The following is a 26,979-nucleotide window of genomic DNA, read 5'->3' as shown; positions in this document are numbered from 1 at the left end:
AGTAGGAAATTTTATTCCCTATAATTTCGTTTATTATTGTTTATACGCTAAAGTTAAAAATAAACGAGATAATATGAAATAATAATTAAATTGCATTCACCCTTTTCAGGTATAAGTCGAAAAATATCGATCGTAGAAAAAAAAATGCTAATGACCAAAGTTGTAGAAAATTAAATTTCCTACAAATTTGGTTCTTACCATTTTTAGTCTAAAGTTGAAAATAAGCTAGTTATTTAATAAAAACAAATTCACCTTTAAATTCAAGATGGCGGCTGAAGCAACAAGGGTGGAGTCCCGAAATGGGATTGAAAATGGGATCTGGATAGACTACTAATGACTTCTTCCAACGAATAAAAAAATAAAATTGTTGCAATAAATTGCAACTGCAATTTCAAATGTCTATTCCGACTGGACTATATAGAAAAAAATGTTTTCATATTAGCAAGTAGAAATTCCAAGAATTCGACCCCGAAAATCAAAGTGAGAGGAGAAAAAAAAAGAATGGAAGAAAGGGAGACAGAAAATGATAATTAATATTGTATGCCTGTTACAGTTTGTTGTGTCACAATTGCCCTTTAACCCACTTTAACCATACAGACATGATACGCACGATACGCGCGCCACTATTGCATTTCTGTGGAAGAAAAATAACACGTGGCACCTCTCAAGATTGATATGTAATATAAGAGTACACAGCAATTAATTGATCTTGTAGGATTCATCTAATAGAGATATAGCGTTTGGTGAAGACGAAACTCTTAGCGCAAATATTTTAATTCCATAGCACACGATAAAAATCAGAATGATATGCTATTTTGACAGATTGTGACGTCACTCGATAAACGCGGCAAATTTGCGCCGTCCAGGTCACATTTCACAAACACAAGGTCGTGAGTACACATATTAGAATCTGTAGGACACATTCGGCTTTCTCAGATTTTCAAGTAAGATTTTCATGTAATTAATTTATTTAGACCAGAAAACACAGTTATGTAATATTGCTGTTGTGTAAAAGTAATATAATTTGTAACTGCTTATAACTTGTAATTGCTGTTTAATATTGCTGATTGAATGTTTACTAAGTAACTACATATTGTACATCTTTGTTTGCAGAACACGAATGGCTATTTTTAAATAAAAATTTTTTGACAGTCAAAAAATGAGTCAATTGCAGACTCATTTAATTGCTGCTGCTATCGGAGCAACTATTGGTGTTATAAGTGCAGCTAGTATTTTCATTTACCAGAAAGTTTTGGAGAAACAACAACATGCTATGAAAAATGCTCACTTAGATGAAGTCGACCGTCGTCTGACAGAATTACAAACAGAATTGGAAAGATTGAGGTAACAACAAATGCAATTATCTCTTTTTTCATTAGTATTTTAGATTATATACAAGCGAAGGGGATATATTTCTAAAATATTCAGTCAAATATTGTATTTATTATAATTGATTAATTAGATGTTGAGATAGTTTATAAATCTAAATAGATAGACTTTTTTTACTATTTTGTACAAATTATAATTTGCAATGTTGTTGTATATGTATGTTTTGATAAAAATATTTGGGATTTATATTTATATAAATATTTTTTCATCAGAATGATTAATGATATATTGGTAAAATTTTTGGAAAGTTGAATATTTTAAGAATATTCTACTTATTTTTTATTGAGAATCTATTATAAAATAATATATTCTTTGTCTTATTTTAGAATACAACAAAGTCAACAGAGAAAGAAGAAGCTTAGTCGTAAACATGATAATGATAATACATTTACTGTAACGGATAATGATACTGATGGCTTTTCAACAGCAGCCACAGATATTGATGATGAATTTTTTGATTGTTCAGATAGTGAAAATAATATAAGTGATATTGAAAATAGGTCAGTTTCTTAATACATTTATTATTCATTTTATTTATATCAGAATTATAAATTTGATTTATGAAGAATATTTTTGTGCATATTCAAATAGACTGCTTTAGATTGAAAGTTATTCTGTTTACACATTTGGACATAAGATTAATTTATAAATCTTCTAAAAAAAATATGTTTGTATGATAGAAGTCTTAACTTTCTTTTCTTTGTTATAAAAATTACAAATTTCCAAAACTCAAAAGGAAAAGATTACATTATATGCTTAGTGATGCAGGACAATTGAAGCCACCTACCCTGGATTAGACCTTTCTATCTTTGATATACATCACCATCATGAAGGATATGAAGAAGATGATTATTTCAAATTACAAAGTTTTACAGAAAGTTATCCAAATAATGTAAATGTAATATGGAGATATGCCAGAAGTTGTTACAAATATTCAAATTATATCACTGATCCAAATGCAAAAAAAGTTACAATCTGCGCAGGTATAATTTAATTTATACACAAATTGAATCTCTGAAATGCTTGATTATAATAATCATTTTTCCAGGAATTGACGCCTGTGAGAAGCTTCTTAATATACCAAATGCAGATCTGCATAAATGGTATGCTATACTTGTGGGTGTATATGGTGAATTTTTGCCAATAACAGAGAAAATAAAGAATGGTTACCGTTTCAAGGAACATGTAATGAAAGCATTAAAAATAAATCCAAATGATGCTGATTTACATCATCTACTCGGCAGATTCAAATATGAGGTGGCTAACTTAAGTTGGATAGAGAGAAAGGTACATATTTTGATTATGATTGAAAAGCTTGTATAATATTAAATATACATATATAGGTATCCCCCACTAAATGCATTTTCTTTGAATTGCAGCTAATTTCTAATCGATTTTTTTTTAACAAAAATATCAAGCTACCCATTGCTTTTAAAGTATAATTATATTAAATTAATATAATATTGAAAATACACAGAGCTTTTTGAAAATTAAAAGAAATAAAGAAATAATATACATATTCTTTGGTTAATTTTAAAAGTAGATTTTATATTTTGATAGAAGTTTTTAATTTTATTTTTATTTATACATGAAAATATATACTCTTTATAAAAAAATAATCTCAATATTTATGTTAAAAGAAAATGCACTTAATGGAGATATTCCTAAATAGGATACTTATGATATATAACATATAATATTTTTTTGGTGATTTTTGTTATGGTAATAAGGTTGCTACAACATTATTCTCGGAGCCACCAAGTGCCTCATATGAAGATGCAATTGATAGCTTCCAGAAAGCGGAGAATTTTTCAATCGAAGTAAATCTGCAAAATCGACTATTTCTAAGCAAATGTTATATAGCATTGAACAAGTATGAATTGGCTTGTGATTGGCTAGAGAAAATTTGCGATTTTTCAGTTGTGAGCAAAGATGATGAAAAAATACAAAACGATGCTCGTCAACTTCTTACCAAATATTTGAAATATCATCAGTAACATAGGAGTTTTAATAGACCTGGATATATTCATATGTTTTAAATATTAATCCTATAATATACGTAATTTATAAAATATAAGAAAGGGATAGAGGAAAGAAAAAGGAAGTGTAAAAGCATCTTTAAAATTATATGGAGAAATATATAACAATTTTATCATCGATAAACTTTTATATATAAAACTCTAAAATGGCTATTACATGTATTTTTTGGTAAAAAGTATAAAATAGCATGAAATGTGTTTTAAAAAACAAATTTCTAACGAACTATTAAGAAAATATTTTAAAATTTAGTTATTTTATTTTTGGCAATCTTATCATATAAATATTGAACCTATTGTACTTTATATTATGTATTTTTTATATAAAAAAAATAATGTGAATTTACTGTTATGTTATATTATAGGTAATGGTTTTATCTTATTATTTTCTATTTCCTAATAAAAATAATGCAATATAGTATATAAATAATTGAACAAATAATTTAATATGTTTAAACATTTTCACACATACATCAATGAATCTTCCATCTTCCTCATTCTCCTTTTCACTCTTTCCCTTTCTCTCTTATTTCTCTCTCTTATGATTGTAAATATTTGCGATATATTTTAACTTGCAAGAATGATAAAAGAACCAACTCACAATTAACTTATTAAAAAAAGACAAAATTTTATGTATGTGTGTATATAGATGTTAGGAGATAGATACACTTGTAGATATATATATATATATATATATATATATATATATATATATATTTCTTTTATTATTAAAAATATATTAACAAATATTTTTGTTTGTTAGAAAAGGTGAAAAACGAACCCCAAGTCTACATATATATATACACGCTTCCCTAAAAAACTTTGTACAGAAAACTTATGTTTTAAAGTATATAATATATTCTATTCATTCAAAACATATTTATTTAAAAAAGTATTGCTTCAATGTATATATTTTGTAATTATTATTGTTGCTTAAATTTATTTTTGAATATATTGCTTTTTCAAATATATATTATTTATTTAATGAATATATCTATTTTTAAATGTATTTTTGTTATTTAAAAATCTATTTTTGAATATATTTGCTTAAGCATAAATTTATGTTTAAATATATTTGTTTGCGCTTAAATATATTTTATTGCTTAAATCTATATTTTTTTACAAAATTGGTGATTGCTGATCAGGAAAAATTGTATCAATTGGGAATAAAATTCCCTTATACAATATATAATTTAATTTATTGATAGTAGTATTATATATTTTGATGAAATTTTGGTTGAAAATACAAAACACATTTACAAGAAAATCTCGCAAAAATTCTGATTTTGATGACACATTATGACAGACTATTCTAGATATCAAAAAATGTTTTTTATATCAAAATTTCATGGTAAAACAACTCTATTTAAATGCACTAATAAAAATTTGAAAAAATAATTTGAATAAATAAAAAAAAAATATGAAATCGAAAATATAAGGAACAGAAAATAGATATTAGAAATAAGGACTGACTTGACTTTTGTTAAAGTAACTTTCTTTTCAATTTTCCAGGTTTTTTGGTATGTAGTTTGTACAAGCTATGTACACATCACATAGTCTAGAAAATTTAAAAAAAATATTGTTTTAATAAAAGTCAAGTCAGTCTTTATATCTAATATCTGTTCTCTGTTCCTTATATTTTCGATTATGCCCTTATTTACTCACGTGTGTTGCACATATGGAAAGGATTTTGCGCGCTATACATTTTGAAATGTGCTATTACGAGGTTCCACTGTATATGTATAATAGTAACTTTTTTTTTTATTACAGTGATTAAAATATTATTTTTAATTCCCACAGTACAGCGTTTTTGCATTAAATTTTTTCAGTTTTTGATATATTGAATTATGCTAATATACTTAAATTATGCTTAAATTATGCTGATATACTTAAATTATGCTTATTATTTTTATCAAGCGTGTTGTCTTTCCACCATTGTTAAAAAACAGTATATATTGCTATCAATATATAAATTAAATTATATAGTATATATAGTATATATAGTAATTGTATAGTATATATAGTATATATAGTATATATAAGTTTTTTATTTCCAATGAGCACAATTTTCCGATATCATATTTGTAGAAAAAATAGATTTAATTTTAGTTTTTTTGAAAAGATAATTTCTTTAATGATAATAAGAACGCGTGATATAAGTCCACAGATATCTTATTAATAGATTATATAAGAATATAGAATATTTTAATGCATTAAGATTATTTTGCATGGTAATATCTCCGCTTATAGAGCACGCAGAGTAAAATAAAAATTCTTTTGTTATATATGTATGACAAACCCAAACTATCGATTAAACTTATTAAAAACTTGATCAATTCAACTGTTACTAACGTAAGATCCGATAATCTAAGATATTCGCAACTAAATCGCTTATGTATACGTATAGATATACGCGCTTCTTTCTTACTCTCAACAGAACACAAAATTTCAATAATATAAAAATAACATCAAAATAACATTATATAGACTAACAAAAGTCAACACAAATTATAATGTCATTTTGATGTCATTTGATATTATTTAATTTTCTTTTCTGCTTGGAGCTATTACTGTACGTAGTACTTTTTTGCTGCACTTAATACGAAACATTACCGTATCTCTTGATAAATATTGTGTCGAATATTAAAAAAACTAGCACAGAATAAAAGTGTTAATAGTATGATATTATGTAGAATATATAGTTTATTATCAAGTATAGAACTCTCCAATTTTTTATTGAAATGATACAGCCCTTCTATATTCAACAAATCAATAATGGTCCAACACAGCATCTACCAACTCAACCTGATAAAAGCCAGACCGAGAGTGAGGGCGAAAGGGGTTGAGCAGGGAGAAGCCCCTGTAATAAAATCAGGAGGAAGCCAGTAAAGATACAGTATTTCCTAACGAAACAGTAGAGATCCAATGTTCATAAAAGGTGCTTCCATTGCACAGTGCACATGTGAAAGTGAGTTTCCAAATATTGCATTTTAATGCGATCATTTTTTGCTCTAGAAGAACTCTAGAAAAATCAATTTAAATTTTCTTCTTTTTTTATATTGGTTAAATGTGAGATATCATTTTTTGGAGTTCTTGTGTAAATCGTTGTTAATTATAATTAAGTGGCAATACTGGCAGATATATAATATAATAGCCAAGGCGCGGGTATTGGTGAGCGAACTTATTATTGTTAATGTTTATTAACAAATGTGCATTACATATGTGCGTTTTAGATCGTTTTTTGGTCCATCTTCAGCGTGGATATAAATGTATATAAATTAAATGGGAATTTTAAAACTTGACATGCGCAATATTTGTTGTTGCAGTCAAATTTCAAATTAAAATTAATAATCAGAAAGGAAGAGGGTTATTGAAAGATAATTGACATTTCTTTTGCGTAGAATCTATACAAATTAGTGGATAACATCCAAACGGCGTCATCGCCACATGCCTACTGTCGATGATTATAATTATTATACAATATAATTATATTGTAAATCATCGACAATATACATGTGTAGCCATGGCGTTGTTGTCCACTAATTTGTACAGATTCTACACGGGTGTCAGTGAGCCTTTTCCTTTCTGATTATTGATTTTAATTTGATATTTGATTGCAACAACAAATATTGCGCATGTCAAGTTTTAAAATTTCAATTCAATTTTTATATATTATTTATATCCATGCTAAAGATGGACCAAAGGACATACATTTTTAATACACATTTTTGTTAATAAAATTTAACAATAATAATTTCACGCCAATACGCGCACCTTGGCTCTTATCTGCTAATATTCCTACTTAATTGTTTGTACCTTGAGTCTGTTATTGTTATTATACTATATATATATATATATATATATATATATATATATATATATATATAGTATATTATTTTCAGGGTATCTATTTCGAAATTGTAATGCGCGGTATTTTACGTGGGATATTATACTGTGCTTTGTGTTACGGTAGTATAGTAGCAGGCTTTTTATTTATTGCCTGTCCGCTTCTACCATTATTGTTATTTAGTCCGCCAAGATTTCGAAAATGTGGGGACCTCTTATTTTCGTGTTGGGAACTTTATCCTACCGTAAGCAGATCTATTATAATATAATAATATAATAAATGGTATTACATAGAGTTTTATAATCGAGCCTTGATTGTTCTTGATTATGAAAATCTAAAATTTCATCACTTTAACTTAAATGTCTTTTCATAGGCTCTATTAAACATATTTGGAGTAAAAATCTATGTGTCTGGTGATCATATATCTCCTCATGAATCGGCCGTGCTCGTGATGAATCATAGAACAAGAGTAGACTGGAATTTCTTATGGGCAGCAATGTATCAAGCGTGTATGCCCAATGTAGCTTATCATAGATTGAAATTTATTTTAAAGGATCCTATACGGCATATTCCTGGTCCTGGTAAGGCATTTTTATTTCTCCTCGTGTACATGATGTTAGATTCTCGTAATTGCTGATACAATTGCTGGAAAAGTGATGATTTTACATAAAAGAATAAGTCAAAAACATAAAATAATATTTTTTTTATATAAGGTTTTGTTTCCGTGAAAGAAAATTAATTCTCTCAAACTTGAAAAATTTAAAACATATTTACAGTTTTTTAAATTTAAATGATTTCTAATGACCTTTTCTCATCAGTGATTTTTAAAACACACACGCGCATACGTACGTACACATACATACGTATATATGTGTATATGTATGCATAAACAGAAAAATAAAATATTCCATTTAAAATATATATAAAATAATTTAAAATAATTTAAGTAACATTAAAAAAATTGTATATAAATAAAGTATTCGGATTTTTTATCGTCCCGATTGTATCAAATATTCTATAAACACACGCATATGTACAATATACAGGGTATTTCACATACAGGGTTACAAGGTGTTTTCTCTAAAATTTAACATCGTACAAAAAAAATGTTTTGAGCAAAATTGAGAGTTTTGAAGAAGAAAAAAATTGATAATATTGAATTTTAATTAATAAGACCAAATCTTTTTTAACATCATATAAACCTAATTTTTTTAAATGGAACCATTCTAATTTTCTTATACAAATCGATTCCTCGCAATATTTGGTATAAAATATTATAAGGATAGGATAGCCAAAATAGTTTATGAAATATTTTATACTTTAATTTGATATAATTTTACATAAACTTTTTTAAAATATTTTATAAAATATTCATTTTTCGATTATCCTACCTCAATATTTTTATACACAAAATAATAAGTGGGGTAAAAAAAAAACATAATTTTTAGAAACATAATTTTAAGAAAAAGTATGAATTTGCGACGAGCAGCTACACCCTGTATATATATTAATGTATGTATATGTATATATATATATATATATACATATACATTAATATAAAGATATATATATATATATATATATATATATATATATATATATACATATAATCGCTTCTTCTGTGCATCTATAACAGGATGGATAATGCAAATGAATGGTTTCCTTTACATAACGCGACGTTGGGAAGAAGATCAAGGGCGATTGTCGCGTACTCTTGATTATTTGATCGCATTAGACAATCATACGCAGTTGTTGATATTTCCCGAGGGCACTGATTTGACAAAGAGTAGTAAGGAGAAGTCGGACAAGTATGCCGAGCAGCATCATTTACCACAATATACATATACTCTGCATCCGAAAACTACAGGTTTCGCTTATCTGGCTCAACATCTTCAGCGCGCGAACTATCTCGATGCTGTTTATGACTTAACAATAGCATATCCGGATTACATACCACAGTCTGAGATCGATCTGATCAGGGGTAAATTTCCGGATGAGGTGCACTTTCATATAAGACGAATATCATCCGCAGATATACCAATGCACGATTTGACTTTAAGAAAATGGCTGGAGAACAGATGGTCTGATAAGGAAGAGTTATTAAAGCGATTTTACGAACAGAAAGCATTCTCCGCCGAAATATGGCCGCTAACGAAAACGCTACCGTTACAAGCCGCATTTGGATTCTGGAGTATATTAACAGGTATGTTATCTTGATATGAATCTGAATCTTTCACTGTCACTTTCACAGGAAAGAATACCAAAAAAATAATTTTTTTTTTTAAATATTCACCTTTGCTTAATCCCTTCAGAAGTCAATGATCTTGAAATATATTGTCAAAGTCCCGAAATAGAATATAAAAGTCATAATGATATAGATATATCATGACGTAGCATTAGGATATCATCATGACTTTATTTATCTCTTAAAAGTCACTGATAAAAAATGACCTAAAAATGATCTAAAAATGAAAACAGAAAATCATTATTATGTTAAGAATTCATCACAAAATCATCATAAAAAGTGTATCGATTGACGTCTGTCATGATGTCTGTCTAATGATCTTATTATAATTTTATGTTCTACTTGGGTCATGACCCTGAGTAACTATTCAAGAAGTTTTAGCCGTTGCTGTTTGTTAAAAAATTGTTTATTAACAATTAAATTGTATGATAAGAACAAGTATTAAATGCAAAAATCTGATGAAATTTTCCGATTAATAAATTTTATACTAATTATATATTTAAATACGTGGGTTTGAGAAGAGGTTTCTTCATTCTTACTCCATCCATGCATTCACTTTGCGATGATTATACAGACAATAATTTAATACTAATGTTTATTACGTGTGTTATTGTAGTTATTTTTTGTATAATATTACAAATAATAAATAAGAAAAAATATTGATTTTTATCATTTGTTTATGTAGTCATGTTTTTTATTAATAACTTTTTAACAAACAACGAGCAACGGCTAAAACTTTTTTGATTTTACTCAGGATGTGTCAAGATCATTGACTACATTTACACCCAGCATTTAGCGGCCTATACCTCAAATTCAACCTAAATTATTTAGACCGTTTGTTGTAAACATTTGGTAGACTGACCTTTGGTAAACTACCCAAACTGACTCAGGTCAGGCTTCGTATTTTAGTGACCTGTCCTGAAATAGGATGTCTACTTTTTCGATGTAAACGCGCGAGCATTCGCGATGCGACCTAAAAGCTTATTTGCTTTGTTTTATTGAACTGTCAAATTAGGTAAGGTTAAACCAGCAAAATATATTATAATAAATGTATATACATCTAAATAAAATAAAATGTAACATACGTGTATTACATTTTATTTTAGATATAATAAATATATATGCAATTTTTGAAAAAGATATAGCATTTTTATGTCATTTAAAAAATTTTTTATAATTAATTTTAATTTTTCTACAATATTTTTATAATTAATTTTTTTTAATTAATTTTAAATTTTATTTTATTGTTAAAAATAATTTTAATTTAATTTTTAAAATTTGTCTAAAAATAAATTTAAATTTTATGTTATTTATATTTTATTTTTTTGTTTATTTTATTTTATCTGGGTCTCTCGATGTAAACGGTTAGTGACTAGATCTATTTATTTGGATCACGGATAAAGTCAGGTTGCGATTAGGTCGCTGGGTGTAAACGTGATCATTGACTTTTGAAAAAGTTAACCTAATGTGAATATTTATCTTTTTTTATTAAGGATAAATTATTGATTAATTTTGTAACAATAAATTTTTTGTCAGGTATAACAATACTCTTACTCATTATTTCTCCGATCTTCCAATTGTGGACTTTGATTCACGCAATGTTTTTCATCGGACTGTCAATTCTCAATACAAGTTTTAATCAGATTGAGATGGGGTGGTATTGGCGCTGGAAAAAGTACACTTTTCGAGCTAAACGTAGTTAGTTAAAAGATATTATATCTTAATTTATAAAGTTTATTGAAGAATCGTAGCTCTTTATCTCTGTGATAACATTGTATATAAAATTGTAAAAATGAGAAAAAAGGAACATTATTTAAGAATTTTGTGCAATATCACTATTTTAATCTAATCGTAACTTGTGACTTACAATTGTTTCAATTATTTTACACTTTTATGTCTTGATATACATATATCGTAGAAATATAGTAATATATTTAAAAATATAGTAATACAGTATACAATGAAAAAAATGGGAACATACATATAGTTTGTTATTAAAAATTTATTTGCAAAATCGAAAATATTGATATACAAATAATATTTTTGTTACTTATTTTAATCTTTATTTTTAAAAAAATTGGATTTGTATTTGAATTACTATCGAAATTATGTAATGTTTGGAATTCATCTTTTACTGCTTGCTGCAAATTTATCATATATTCTTCTTATACAAGATATAAATATCACACATCTAATACGAAATAACTAGAATATTAACATTTTATGTCAAAAGAAAATTATATTTTTAACAGGGATATACGTACACTATTTAAGAAAAAATAAGAGATGGTTTTTCTCACCGAATATTGTTCAACTTGAAAATATTATATAACTTAATAAAACTTTATGAAGAAATATATATATTATTTAATCAAATAAAGTAAAATAATAAAATGATGCTTTAAAAAGCAAAGTGTTTCTACTTTCTCTCTTTCTCTCTCTTTCTCTCTCTTTGTTATTCTCTTTGACCAAATTTTAAAAATACAATTTGCTTGTTATATAAACAAAGGTAATGTGTTATATTATACTTCATTAATGAACAAAGTATTTTGTTCTTTAAAAATTTCTAATTTTAACATAATGTACGATGTTGAAAGCATACACATGCACCATATCCGACATAAAGTGCAATTCTCACACGTTATATGTATATACAGGGTGTTCTGAAAATTTTGACACACCCGAAGTGTGAAGGTAGATTGGGCCAAACTGAGTCGCAAAGTCCTATACCATTTTGTAAAATTCGCAATAGTTTTTGCGTTATTAATTAAAATATGTGAGCTAATGAGCGCGTTGGAAATCGGTAGGCCGGTATCGGCAGGCATGTACGATGGATTACTTATGTACGTTTCTTAATAACAAAAGCATCATCTAAGCGAGAGGTAGAGTCACGCTGTTACCTCTTGCTTAGTAGATGATACCTTCGTTGCTAAGAAATGTACACAAGTAATCCGTCGTACATACCTACCGATACCGGCCTACCGATTTCCAACGCGCTTATTAGCTCACATATTTTAATTAATAACGCAAAAACTATTGCGAATTTTGCAAAATAGTATAGGACTTTTCGTCTCAGTTTGGCCCAATCTACCTTTACACTTCGGGTGTGTCAAAATTTTCAGAATCTTGTATACATTAGGTATAACAATGTTAATGTTAGGTATAACAATGTCATGTTAATATACTTATACAGGGTGTCGGAAAATTCGCGTAACACTCTTTAAGGAAAAGTAGAGTGTGTTATTCTGAACAGAAAAGTCCTGTAAAGTCCTGTCATTTTTTTCTATAACGCTTAATAAAAAAGTTATTATTGAGTGAAGTCTAGCCTATCATCGTCGATCTTCAGCCGGGCGCACATTGGTGAGCTGTCGTACATCTGGGAGCTCACGCACACTACTAGGCGCGCAGCGAATTTTCGAACACCCTGTATATCGTACTTATGGTTATAGTGAATTTTGCGAAAGGAATTTTTCAACATCTTACAAGAGATACATTACGTTAAAATTGAACACTTATAAAGTACAGAAACAACTTCAAAACCATTTTTAATATCACTTACTAATAATTTTTTACCAAGTTATATAACATTTTCAAATTAAATAATTTTCGACAAGAAAAAAGCGTCCCTATTTTTTAAATTGTATTTCATGGAAATGTGTCTATATATTTGTAAAAGATAATTTGTAGAAGATGTATAAATTTCTTGTAGAAACCTTCTTATCATATAAAAGAGAATAGCAACATTTTGGAAAATCTATTAATTTTTATTGCAACAAATTTCTGATAAATATTGATATAAACATATATTGATGTAAAATATTTTTAGCTGTGTAAATTTCATAATAGTGAATAAGATATAAGTATTATTAGTTTTCTTACAATTTCTATTAATTTTTTCTATGTGCGATTTTTATGTATAATACATATATATATATATATATATATATATATATATATATATATATAATACATATATATATTTTTTTTTCTAAAATCTTTATTTCTTGAACTATATATGTCCAAAATATTATTTACAATTTACAATATAAAACATGTATAAATAATAGGCATATACATAGGCAATATTTTGTGGTGTGTACATAGTTTATAAAATAGATACGTTAAAAAATATTTACTGTTTCTAATGTTTTTTGATTAAAGTAATGAGTAGAACTATATCAAACAATTTTTTGAATATAACAAAAAGTGAATTCATGTGCCAAAAAGATATAAGCAGAGAAAGAGAAGTAGAAAAGGATGAGGAAAAGAAAGACAGAATAGGGAGAACAAATGAAAAGGAGATGGCCAAGTAAAACACAAAATCATAATAAGATCATGCAATGATATATGACATCAAGTAGAAGTCAATTTAGAAAAAATCATTATGACGTCAATCGATACATTTTTTATGATGATTTTGTGATGAATTCTTGACATAACAATGATTTATGATGATTTTGTGATGAATTTTTGACATAACAATGCATTTCTGTTTTCATTTTTATATCATTTTTACGTCATTTTTTATCAGTGATTTTTAAAAGACAAATAAAGTCATGATCATATCCTACTGCTAATGATATCATTGTGACTTTTGTGTTCTATTTGGATGAGGAAAAAAAAGAAGAGAGAAGAGAGAGAAAGGACGATAAAAAAAGAAAAAAGAAAAATATAAAAAGAAGACGTACTTGGGGAAAAGGAAAAAAATAGAGTGAAGGAGGGGGAAAGGGGAAGGGAGAGGATACGAAAAAAAGTAAAATAGATAAACAAGAAAAAAGAATAGGGAAGAAAAAAGAAAAGTTATAAATAAGAAGAATAGTTTTATATATAAGAGTTTATTGAACATATAGATTTAGATACACTAGATATAATGTAGAAAATAAATCTATATATTGTGTATTTGTGTGTACAAACGCGCGCGAGTGTCGCGAGTATATATTTATTTATATGCGCGCGTACATATATTTATTTAATTTGTGTATATGTGTGTAATAATATAGAAATATTTTCTTTGTATGTATATGTAATATAAGTACCTGTGGAATAGTACTTAATCAAATAAATTATTTGTTTTTATATAGTATATAGCTTTAAATTTAAGACACAGAGTTCTATTCTTAAATATAAATCGAATATATATATATATATATATATATATATATATATATATATATATGTATAAGATATTTTCGATTAATAAATAAATATAAATAAATTACAATACGGTTAAATAAACAAAACTAATAAGTGCTGGATGCAAAAAAATTAATACATCATTATTTTTATAAAAACACACAAGAGATTATTTTCTTTAATATGGATGTTTCGATCCTTTCTTTGGATTCTCTTTGACAAATTATAAATAATGCTCGCGAGCCCCGACAATCGACTTCACTTCTTGTTTCCGCAATGAGTCTCCCGATACCAGCCACTCCCGATACCACGTTAAAAGAAGGTGTAATGTCCACAATATCGGATATTGTACAGCAAAATTAACTAAAATACCCTACTATCGGTTTTGTATCGCTGCCTATCGTTTGCTCCTAACATTATTTTCTCGATCTTGGCTCTCCGTCTTGTTTTTAGCCAATTTTGTTTTACAATGTCCAATATTGTGGACATTACGCCTTCTCTTAATGGCTGGAATCGATAGCATTTATAATTTTTATTGAAGAGAATCCAAAGGAAAAGGATCAAAACATCATATTGAAGACAAGAATCTCTTGTTTTTTTTTTTATAAAAATGATATATTAATTTTTTGCATCCAGCTCTTATTAGTCTTTTTTATTTAATTATATTGTAATATTTATATTCAGAGCCTTTTTAAATTTATTATAAATAAATTATATATTTTATTATAAATATTTGATTAATAATTGAAATAAATAAATAAATATATATATATATATATATATATATATATATATATTTATTTATTTCTATTTATTTTAAATTTAAATAATTTCTTCTCTAAATTCAAGACAAAACTGTGTATTTATGATTTTATACGTGATATATTTTTTAATGTATACATATAACCTGATATATATTTTGATTTGTAATTTAATGTATTTTATGTGTTCTTAAATGTTTTTTTTTTCTATATTGCACAACATGTATAACTTAAACATAAAATGTTATCCCATATTTTGTCAAATTATAGATTTGAAGTGAACTTAAAAATATATTGTAGGTCATATTTTAAATTCAATTAAAATCTGTGTCTATAATCGCTAATGATATACAAATAGTCATGAATTAAACTATTGTAATGATGCAAAGTGTATAAATAATTTTTGAAGTTATATCTGTGCATGTACAACATCACATCATAGATTATTCTATATATGTAACAATTTTTTTTATTGTGTACACACACACTATTTAAAATTGCAATGTATTATGCATTGCAAATGTAATGTATTAAATTACAGAATACAATTTGCATTAAGTATGTTTTAAATTAAAACATGTGAGAAAACTTTAAATTAATTATAAATATATATTCAAACATTATAAATCTGTATATATTTTATCATAATCATTATGTAATAATAATGAAAGTAAAAAAATAGATTATATTTCGATAACCAATTCTGTCAAGAGCATGTATCACAAAATGTGTGCTACATATTATATTCTTAATAAAAATTGTTATTTACTATTTGTTTATTATTGTTTATCACTTGTTTCACTATTTTCTGTAACACATTTAATTTTAATCATTAAGGTAAGAAGAAAATAACAGTTATTTATTTATAAGAAAATATTATCTCATTTATTGAAATAATTGTGGAAAATATATATAAATCATTTCTATATAATGTTTATAACTAATATAATGTTTAACTAAAACTTCGGTTATTTAAAATTTTATAATATAAAGAATAATTCCATTGTTCTATGTCTAAGACTGGATCTACAATAGGTGTGTAAACCTTAAGCTATAAATTACTAATAACAATTGATTATTTTTCTCCTCACATTTGACTGATTGATCAATTTCTTATGAATTGAGACTTGCTACACCTATTGTAGATCCGGCTTAAATAAAATGTGAAATATGCTTTCTCTTTTGTTTTCTATTCTTTAATAGTTTCTTAACTGCTATCTTATAATATATAATCTTATTACAGTTTTAATAATCTTATAATAATCCTATCTATAATATAATCTGAATAAGCATAATAATCTTAATTTTAAATGAAGGATTATTATTAGTCTATCCCCTATTAATTCTTTGTACTCATAAGATATTGTAGCATCTTTTCAATGACTCTATGAATTTTTATTTCCATTGTTTAGCTGAAAATGTTACAAGTATTTAATAATTTTTCTAAATTTTTCGATGGAATAATGAAATAGCAAAAAAATTAATAAATTAAAAATAAAATATATTATTAATATCATATACACAAATTTTTACCATTGTTCATAATATTATTTTATATACAGCAAAATATTATATTATAGAAATTTACTTTATTTTCTAACTTACCTATAGATATCAAAAAAACTACAAATCATCGATGTCATTATCTTCAATCTCTGTTTCTTCTATTGGATCTTCGCCTAAATCAGAATCTAAAATTTCAGATGATGCATTTATTAATTCTTCAGAAACTGCATTAATTTCTGATAATGTGGTTTCTTCTGACGATGTCTAAAAATGTAAAAATTTAATGCTTCATTAATTTTTATTCATTTTTTTCGGTACATAATCATAATAATATCAAAGTAATTTACTGATAAAAACCTGTGAAAGAATTTCGCGACCCTCTAAATTTTTATTGAGAAGATTTCCCATCCAAAAAGCTGTCGCACTATCATTAAGAACTAGCATTCCTTTGACACTATAAATTAATTTCTCCAATATAGACTTTGCTGCAGGCACATATTTAGTCAGTGGTAAGTTCTTTTTTTCTGTGCAATCACAACATATAGCGTGTAAATATCGTGTGCCACCTAAACAAAACATTATATAAATTAAGAAAAGAATATTACATATTTTTTAATCATATATAAAAGATTCAACAACTTATTTTATTATGATTTTAATTTTATAGATAAATTTTAACAATTTTAAAATGTATTTATCTTAAATAAATAATTTAAATTATAAGTAAAAAAGTGCTTTTTTATTAATAAAATTTCAGAAAGATATATTTTCAGTTAATTTCAAGTGTATATTTTTTGAATAAAATAATTTAATGTACAAAACTTAGTTATAAATAAAAATGCAATAAATGATGATCTTCTATTTTTGTTAGAAAAAAATTGAAAATATTTCAAATTCATTAGAGAACCTATCATTAAAATAATATCACATCTTATGTAATACTAAATGTTTGTCATACACGTGTCTTATCGGCAAAAAAATTATTTTTTACCTTGCATCATTTTTAGAATACTAGTTACATCATCTGTTTGATACTTTAGATTATGTTCTAGTATTGGCATACCAATATTTAAAAACTGTCTTATTAGAGAAGGCATATATCTTAGAAATAGTTGTATATTAGCATTTGTTTTCAATATTTTACAAATATGCACAAGTTTTTGAACATTTGATGCAATGTTATGCCATACTTTTATTCTTTCTGGATCTCTAAAAAAAATGTTTGATTAATAAATTTAACAAATTGGTATTTATATTTGTGTATTTATATTTATATTGGTATTTACATATTGGTATTTACAAATTTTTCTAATGAAAATTGCATTACATATTAATTTAAATTCGTTAAATACATATTTTTAAACAAAATCCAATAAGTTTCGTTATTTTCGTTAAGAAAAAAAATTGTTTTCTAGAAAGAATAAAACTATACTTACGAATTAACTGCTGACAATGATATATTGATACCTTTAATTAAACCATCAAAGAGTTTTTTATATAATAAATGAAAAGAAATTCTGTTTAGAGAAGGCATTCTTGTTAAAACGCTTTGGATATTTTCAAAATTGGAGACTTCATCTGGTAACCATTCCAAAATTGAAGTCACTGTATCTAATGGCGATGGTTCATTATCTATCCAGTTATTTAATAATTGAATAATAGATAATCTATATTGAGGACCAGTATATCTATCTTCAGGCCATTCCAAGCAAAGAAATCCGTAAGCTAATTTTGCTAAAATAAAATAGCATATATAATAAAGAATTTAAAAAATTTTCGGTATTCAACAACAAAGTTATATTACTTACCATGTTTATTTTTATGTTGTTGGATATAGGTTTCAGAATGTTTCATTAAAGATTGACACATATTGACAAGAGCAGTGGCTAATGATATTTCAGTAACAATATCTGACAATGATTCAAAATATTTATACGATTCTGCAACTAATTCCTTGCAAGATCGTAATCGTGTATTCTCTGCGTTAATTTGTCCAGCTAAACTACGCAATCCCTCTATAAAAACATATTGATAAAATATAAGTAATAATATAATATAATAAGTAATATCTAATTTTTATAATAAAAATATCGCACCTCGTAGCAATGTATTATATGAGACACTCAAAAATCCTTTCCAATTGAAAATTTTAGTGAGAAGGCATAATAATAATTTTGCCGCTTTTCTAAAATCATGAGTGTTATCTTGTCTCAATCTGCTGACAACATCGTCCAATTTTGAGCAAATCTTTGGTAATAGGTGTATTAAATCTTTCACAAAAGATTCGGAAGGTTCATTTTCGAATATTGCTAGAAGTTCTCTAACAAGAAAACAAACTTGTTTTATCGATATGCCTTTCGTCTCAGATTCTGATGACTGTGAATCTATTTTGACATCCAAAAGATGGGCTATCTAGACATAATAATGGCATAGTATTAACAAACATGATTAATATTCAATGATCTTCTCTTTCAATTTTTTAATCATATATTATAATTTATATTAATATTTATAATCGTAATTTCTTAAAGAAGAAAATTGTGAAACTTTTGTAATTTTTAAATATAATTAATTATTAAAAAAGTTTTTGTAAATTAATCATATTTTTTAGTTAATTTTCAAATTCTTTAGTAAAGCAAATTTTATTAACAAGATTTTGTGCAAAATTATAAAAATACATAAAGTTGAAAATTATGAAATAAAATTCAATATGGTGATAAATGTATATGTGTGTGTGTATATGTTTTTAAAATAATTCTCAAAGTTTGTTGAAAAATTTCATATTAATAGTTATGTTAAAAATCCTTATTAATGTACCTTTGCATCAAACTTTCTGAAATATGCTGGATTTTTAGAACATAATGTAGAACTTATCTCTCTAGATTCATCTTCTATATTTATAGATATGTTCAATTTATTTCCTTTTGTAGGCTTCTTTCCCTTTTTACTAGATTTCTTCTCAATTTTTACAAATTGTGGTAATGGAAAATAATGAAAGTAACATGGTGAGGGTTGATAATTAGTGTCACATAACGGTAATAGCATGTTCAGTTCACCTTGCAAATATATCAAAGTGTCTAAACGTTTTAATACTTGCTCGTAATAAAGGATCTGTTTGTGTAACAAAGCCTGTAATTATTTCCCTAAACCTGTAATAACATTCCTTTCACAATTAGTCACTTTAACTAGACTTGATAAAATATTGAAAAGAAACTATGTGCATACTAATTACTTTATAAAAAGAAATTTAATTTTAATACTTACCAATTAATACTGCATATAATAAGATCTAATATCGGAGGTTCTGGTATATCAAAATTTTGTGGCATTAACATTTTACAGCCTAAAAGAGCATCTATAGCTTCCAATTCTCCATGCATGCTGGTCTTCATACAACATGTCTTGAGAAGTCGAAACAATATCGGCGCAATCAGACCATTTCTTTTGTTTCCAAAATTTAATACATAATTTTCTGGTTCATCTTCTGCATTATTTAGTCCAAATTTAGGTATTAAATCTTCACTAACATAAATAAAAATTACATAATACTTATTTATGTTCATTATTTATGTAAACATGATGGATTTCACATACATACATAGGTATATTCATATAACTCTCATGGCATTTACATAGATATTCATAAGATTGAATTAATTTTATATATAAGTTTTTTTACAATATTTAAACAAGATATTTTATAATATAGAGCACAAAAAATATTGAAAATGTTATTTACCTGGATTGTGGTTTATCTGTCATATATGTATTAACAAACTCGTCTTCGATACAGTTACTAATTTTATGAAGAAAATTAATATTAATTGTTTCAGTTTCTGCAATTACTTGTGCCAATTGGTCATAAAATAAAGGTTGTGATTTAGAACAATTTTTCACACTCTTCATTACCTTATCTACATTTACAAAAAAGATGTATTAAATTTCTTTTTACTTTATCATGCATTGTACTAATTTGTGAAAAAATTATAATGTATCAAAGAATATTAAACTTTATCGTACATAAATATTTTGGGCTTTATAGTTTATAATATATATACTTTGTTATATGTATATTATATAAGAATTTAAAAGATATAAAATAATAAACACATACTAAATAATTTCAGAGCTTTATCGCAATTTTCAGTGTTTCCTGCTAGATGTTTTATTGCCATTACTGCTCCCATGACACCTTTACATTTTGTACTGAAAAAGATTTAAATATTTATATATCATATACACATTAAAATATATTTGTGTATTAATTATATAACTTGCTTACAGTGGTTTAGCAGTGGACAATTGTTTTTGCAATAGAATAAATAAGTCATCTCGTAAGGATTCTAAAGTAGAATTGTCAACTAAACATAATTGGTGCAATAAATCACTTAAAGTGCCAATTTCTTCAAGTCCAAAGCAATCTATTTTTTCTAATAAAATTCTTAGATGATTGGATTGTGATACTAAACAATCTCTTTCAATTGTATTCTCTGCCATTTTACAAAGTATAGTCATCGCATGTTTAACAGTTTGATCATTATTACCCATAAGTAGAATAATCTTTTCTATAATCTCACGCTGTTTAAATAATGCTCCTTTCTGACTGAGAAATTGCAATCGAAACCATTCAATTGCAAAATTAATAAACACATGTTCTTCAGATTTTAACAATTTACTCGCTAATTGCAATATTGATGGTTGCAATTCTTGAATGACCTGAAATAAATATAATATATAAGCATAATAATCTCCATAGATATTTGTCAAATAAGAATTTCATTTTTTATTTGTAAGATATTTACAAACCTCTTTGTAATCATTATAAAGTGTATGAAGCAAACTTATCCTATAAAAACCGCAACGGATATTTTGTTTCAATAAGGCTTCTGCAGTTTTTTGTCTTGTTGTTCCAGAAAACACAAGGAGCAAAATGATTAAATCTAATGGTTTTGGATTTTTATTGATATCTTTTACTACCATTATTGCAGCATATGTCACATCTTTATCTAATGACATACACATCTTTAATGTTTGAATTATCTGTACTTGATTTTTATAATACTCCTCAACTTTATCTCCAGCAAGAGGTTGCATTTCTATATTACGTAGTATAAGCAACATTTGTTTGACAATATCGGAACATGTATAATTGTTAAGAAGAAATCTAGAAATTAAAAAAGTTATTATAACTAAATATCATAGTATATACATAATAATAATGTAAAATTAGAAATACAAATATACCTGATAACAATTGGTATAAATTCTACTTTCATATTTGTTTTTAACAAATGTAATACTTTAATTTTATAGTCTTCTAAATATTCTTTATCAAGATTAAAACTGGCAATGCAGTTTAAGATTACATTTGTCAATTCACAATTTTCTTCCAACATTTTTGTTAGTATTTCAGCAATATTTTGATGCTGAATATCTGACAAAATATCAGGCAAGAATAAGATGAGCTCATATTGAAACCATGATGGACATGTTTCTAATAACTGTTCTATATTTGTAGTTACTATATCAACATTGGTTATAGTATCCAGAAAACGAAATTGATGTAATAATGGTACAGCCCAAGATATTTTTTCTGGAGTATCTCTATAAAAAATATGCAAAATGTATCAATAAAAAATATGATCATTTTTTCGATATTACAATCATATTAAATAGTTTCACATAAAGTGTTACAAAGCATAGCTTGATGTCGTATAAAAAAATTTTTCAGACAAAATTTATTGGGTTTTGAGAGAGAAAAGTTGATAATCTTAAATTCTATGATCGTCTTTCAAGATTAAATGAAGATTAATCTAATTTTTTTTAATGGAACCACCTTAATTTTTTTATATAAATTTTTTTGCAATATTTGGCATAAAAAGTTTATAGGGATAGAATGGTAAAAAATTAAATTGTTTATAAAATATTTCATAATTTATATAAAATTACCAAAAATATAAAAGTATAAAGTATAAAATATTTCGAAAACTATTCAATTTTTGACCATTCTAATCTTATAATTTCTATACACCAAATATTGGTCAAGGAATCAGCAATTTATATAAAAAAATTAGGGTAGTTCTACTTAAAAAAACTAAATTATCTTTTATATGACTTTGAGAAATAACCTTAATTAAAATTTAAAATTATCAACTTTTTCTCTTTCAAAACCCTATAAATCTTATTTAAAACATTTTTATGTATAATATCAAATTTAAGAGAAAACATCTTGTAACACTTTATGTAATATAAAATGTAATATAAAATATTCTGTATATGAAACAATTCAATTTATATAATTTACATACTACGTAAATTGTACCATGATATTATTGTTTTTAGGTTTTAAAATATGAAAAAAAGAATCTTATAGTTTTATATTAATTGTTTTGCCCTTATTATTTAGATTGTTATCACATACATGATAAAAAAAAGAATTTGAATTAAAAATCTGCAAAATTATATCGATTTCACATTCTGACACACACACACACACACACACACACACACACACGTGTGTGTGCGTGTGTGTGTATACACTTACACTAAAAGAATAGATTCATTAAGTTTATATATAAATATCTTATATATGTCTGTTTGAATTTCTGTAACTTCTAGTAATATTCTTGCCAGAGATATTTTATTTAGAGTACTTAAACTTCTATTATCAATAGATAATTCCATATCATTTAACATTTTTTCAAAACTGTCTTCATTTCTAATATATTCCTCTATCGAATCAATTATATCCTTTTTCTGATACTGCTTTGAGTTTAATATATTCCTCATCTTCCATTTGGCAATGGATGAAGGAACATCTATATAAATAAAGAAATTTCACAATATCATTTTAATAAAATATAATTTTATAAATTTATAATTCTATTTATTTTTCCTTGATTATAAATAAAAAAGACATACGCATAAAATTTAAAAAAAAAACTTACTAAGTATATGTATACCATTATTTGATATTGTAATACCACATTTTTGCAAAAAGTTAGAAAAGACAGGTGGTACATGGAAATCCTGATTTTTTGAATATTCCTTGGTATTAATTCTACTTTCCTCCAAATTCTTATTAAGTCTATATTTGTTTAACTCTGTAGATGAAACAGATTCTTTATATTTATCCTGTTGCTTTTTTTGGGAAATACTAGAATTTGTATTTGATTTAATAGATGATTTAGAAACCAAAGAAAGTCTTTTTTCAGTAGAATCACGATTGAGATTAATATCTTGGGCAACATATTGCAAGTTTTTATCAGATATAATTTTATTCCGTTTCTTCTTTATAGCTGTACACTCATTGTACAAAAAGTCAAGATCGCTATCTGAAGCTTCCTCTGGTGAGGAAGTAATTTTACGTTTTCGTCCAACTGTACAATTAGCAACATGTTCCAAAGACCTGTTCATTATTGATACACCTGACAAATGATTGTTGTCTTGTTGATTTATTGCAGACGTACTCTCTAATATTTGGCTATTAAACTGTTTTGATATTAATGACTTAGTTTTCAATAATTTATTGCCAACAGCGAAATTATCTTTTTTTAATATGTCTTTCTCAGTTCCACAAAAATATATTTCTTTATTTTCGATAAAAGACTTATTCTTTACTTTCGACTGACTATTTAATAATTTTGATGATTCAATATCTGATAATTTCCCATCATGAAGTAAATCAAACTTTTCCTGCATTCCAATGTTGATTGCATGAGAACTTGTTTCTTTGTTATTCGTAATAATAGAACCGTTTCGTTCTAATGATTGACTGACTGGTTGCAAATTTTTATGCAAGCCTGTATTAAGTATTAATTTTCTTTTATCCATATTGAAAAGAATTTATTTCTCTTTTGGCATATAATTATATCCTCAAACTTAAAAATTTTCATTCGCTCCATTCACTTGTCATACGCGCGAAAATCATTAGCCATAGACTTCAATGATGCTAGAATGAGGCTACGAGATGTCGTATCACTCGTCCCTAGTAGAGTCCCTATACACAGTGATGAAAACTCGTGAGAACTATTCCACTCGCAGAATCTTCTGCGCATGCGTGAATGACGTCCTGCCTCATGTCTTGGCAGACTCGTACTAAGATGTGATAAAGGACATTTTTTAAAACCTAAATAAATTTTCTTTTGTTTTTGTTAATATTTATACTAATGATATATTAAAATCCTGTTATTTTTTTGAAGATAAATAAAATAAATTTAAAAAATTAAATTATATATTATTTCATTCAACATTATCTATTGTTTTCCTGTAAGAGATATAACGGTATCCTTATTTCAATATACACTATTGAGGTCTTCTGACGTTTGCACTACTGCACATGTCCGAAATATTTCCCACGAGTTTTTATCACTGCCTATACATAGAATCTGGCCACTCGATAAATTTTGGAAAAACATGGCGACGATGTATACACCGTGGTGTATACAAAGTGTAGTGTACAATTGTGTTTATGAAATAAAATCTCCTTTTACTACAAATTAAAAAAATTAAAAAAAAACTTTATTAAAGTAATTAATAATTATTAATTATTATTTATTATTTATTATTATTATTATTAATTATTTATTTTTAATATTTAATTTTAATTTAAAAGTTAATTTTTTTAATGATAATATTGTTATATTATTAAGATACATTATATTATTATAAAGTACTATTATATTATTATTTAGTATTATTATATTTTTGTTATGTTCAAATTAACTTTTCTTTTATTTTCTTTAATTTTTTAATTTAAAAACTTATAAAATAGTACAAAATGTTTATATTGTGTAATGTTTGTTTCATATTTAAATAAATATAAATTGTTTGTGATTTTCTTATTTTACTTCTTTTAAAATTATTATGCTTCTCAGAACACTTTCTATTGGTTCCGCCATGTTTTTTCAAACTTTATTTCGACCAATAAAAAGGAACACGCACCGTGACCAGATTCTATTATAGGGACTCTATTCATCAGTGGCGGTGGCAATTGTCTTTTCGCCATTTTGTTTAGTTCGAGAAGATTCTTTAGAGGGCAGATAGAGAGAAATTTCTTCTTTTATAACACACAAGTTAACAGTGCCAATCCGATGAACATGTTATCGAAGAATCTAAAGAGTGATACTTGATACTTGATACTCGTGATTGAGAGTTGTAATAATTTTCTTTCTATTTAATTCTCATAGATTTCTTTTTGTAAGCTTCTTCTATATTTTCAAAGAAAACATCCAAATTGTGACCTCACTCTATCATTTTGATTTGTTAGCGCATAAATAAAAAAATGGTAAGTAGAATTGTGTTGAGTTGTTTGGATGAATTTCCAATTCCATAATTTTTTCATTTATAGTTTATTAGCTCACTTTATTATATTTTTCTAGAAATTTACTGAATGACATTATATGTTTGATAAATTTACTTGTCTGTCTGTTTTACATATTGATTTTATAAATAAATAATAACAATGTGTGTGAATTATAATTTAAAATCATTTATAAATTTTCTATGTTTATGATAATTACTACGGCATGATTTTCTAGAATTAGCTTAAGAGATATAAATACAATAAATATCTAACGAAATTATGAGAAATATTTAGAATATAATTGTATCAGCAATCTTTGTTTACATTTGAGAACTTCTATGGCTAGTTATTTATATTGATCTATAAAAAATTTGGGGAAATTATATTATACATATTTTAAAATTGATTACAATTTATTACACACACAATTTTAATACAAATATTTTTATATTATAACATTATAAAATCACAATATATTTGTTTTTATTTATATTTTTTTTATATAAATATAAAAGCGATATACATATATATTTGATTATTTAATTAATGTTTATATTTGATTTAAAATTACAACATTTTTAATATAACTACATTTATTAATTTAAATTTAATTAATATTTAAAATTATATTTCATAATTTGATTTTAGTCTCATACAATATTACTGGTACAGCCTGGTCACAGACCTGAAACAAGAACATATTCTGATTATGAAAGCGTTAATGAATGTATGGAAGGTAATATCATATCATAATTTAT

At 25.6% G+C, this 26,979-nt stretch overlaps 4 protein-coding genes across 6 annotated transcripts in view; 3 read left to right on the top strand and 1 right to left on the bottom strand.

Moving 5' to 3' along the window:
* Nucleotides 1-26,979, top strand: part of LOC126850777 (enhancer of rudimentary homolog) — a 99,497-nt gene that overhangs the window by 71,464 nt on the left and 1,054 nt on the right. The window contains exons 2-3 of one of the 2 annotated variants that reach the window (XM_050594095.1): nucleotides 26,091-26,203; nucleotides 26,870-26,957. In XM_050594095.1, the coding sequence (XP_050450052.1) occupies nucleotides 26,201-26,203; nucleotides 26,870-26,957 (91 nt within the window). In that variant the 5' untranslated portion in view covers nucleotides 26,091-26,200. Of the gene's footprint in view, nucleotides 1-26,089; nucleotides 26,204-26,869; nucleotides 26,958-26,979 lie in introns of both variants that reach the window. The other variant, XM_050594094.1, reaches the window with a different exon arrangement.
* Nucleotides 538-3,852, top strand: LOC126850768 (regulator of microtubule dynamics protein 1-like). Its single transcript, XM_050594077.1, has 6 exons — nucleotides 538-944; nucleotides 1,114-1,344; nucleotides 1,716-1,889; nucleotides 2,158-2,372; nucleotides 2,438-2,676; nucleotides 3,120-3,852. Exons 2-6 carry the CDS (start codon nucleotides 1,160-1,162, stop codon nucleotides 3,384-3,386), a joined length of 1,080 nt encoding a protein of 359 aa, XP_050450034.1. The 5' UTR covers nucleotides 538-944; nucleotides 1,114-1,159; the 3' UTR covers nucleotides 3,387-3,852.
* LOC126850767 (lysocardiolipin acyltransferase 1-like) lies at nucleotides 6,163-13,059 on the top strand. 2 transcript variants are annotated; one of them, XM_050594075.1, is made up of 5 exons: nucleotides 6,163-6,393; nucleotides 7,314-7,516; nucleotides 7,646-7,853; nucleotides 8,909-9,475; nucleotides 11,054-13,059. In XM_050594075.1, the coding sequence occupies exons 1-5, from the start codon at nucleotides 6,351-6,353 to the stop codon at nucleotides 11,218-11,220; spliced, it is 1,188 nt and encodes a 395-aa protein (XP_050450032.1). In that variant the 5' UTR covers nucleotides 6,163-6,350; the 3' UTR covers nucleotides 11,221-13,059. The 2 variants fall into 2 exon arrangements, with proteins under 2 accessions (XP_050450032.1, XP_050450033.1); XM_050594076.1 differs by having other exon boundaries at nucleotides 6,165-6,393; nucleotides 7,328-7,516.
* Nucleotides 15,435-24,839, bottom strand: LOC126850755 (Fanconi anemia group D2 protein). Its single transcript, XM_050594045.1, is given in 17 exon segments — nucleotides 15,435-16,823; nucleotides 17,017-17,181; nucleotides 17,275-17,483; nucleotides 17,909-18,126; nucleotides 18,354-18,651; nucleotides 18,726-18,932; nucleotides 19,014-19,329; nucleotides 19,735-20,017; nucleotides 20,019-20,066; nucleotides 20,182-20,439; nucleotides 20,657-20,831; nucleotides 21,032-21,123; nucleotides 21,200-21,633; nucleotides 21,724-22,081; nucleotides 22,162-22,521; nucleotides 23,462-23,735; nucleotides 23,865-24,839. Coding segments are annotated over 16 exon segments (4,563 nt in total). The 5' UTR covers nucleotides 24,751-24,839; the 3' UTR covers nucleotides 15,435-16,823; nucleotides 17,017-17,034.

The sequence above is a fragment of the Cataglyphis hispanica genome, chromosome 7 (genome assembly GCF_021464435.1).
Source record: "Cataglyphis hispanica isolate Lineage 1 chromosome 7, ULB_Chis1_1.0, whole genome shotgun sequence".
NCBI lineage: Eukaryota > Metazoa > Arthropoda > Insecta > Hymenoptera > Formicidae > Cataglyphis > Cataglyphis hispanica.
This window is presented reverse-complemented; position numbering and strand designations above follow the sequence as displayed.

Bases quoted from the DNA above. Each gene is read 5' to 3' on its own strand.
- LOC126850768 (XM_050594077.1), top strand. From the start codon at position 1,160: ATGAGTCAATTGCAGACTCATTTAATTGCTGCTGCTATCGGAGCAACT. The intron at 1,890-2,157 runs GTCAGTTTCTTA...TTAGTGATGCAG, and splicing joins ATAAGTGATATTGAAAATAG to GACAATTGAAGCCACCTACC. The intron at 2,677-3,119 runs GTACATATTTTG...TATGGTAATAAG, and splicing joins TAAGTTGGATAGAGAGAAAG to GTTGCTACAACATTATTCTC.
- LOC126850767 (XM_050594075.1), top strand. From the start codon at position 6,351: ATGTTCATAAAAGGTGCTTCCATTGCACAGTGCACATGTGAAA. The intron at 7,517-7,645 runs GTAAGCAGATCT...GTCTTTTCATAG, and splicing joins GTTGGGAACTTTATCCTACC to GCTCTATTAAACATATTTGG. The intron at 7,854-8,908 runs GTAAGGCATTTT...CATCTATAACAG, and splicing joins ACGGCATATTCCTGGTCCTG to GATGGATAATGCAAATGAAT.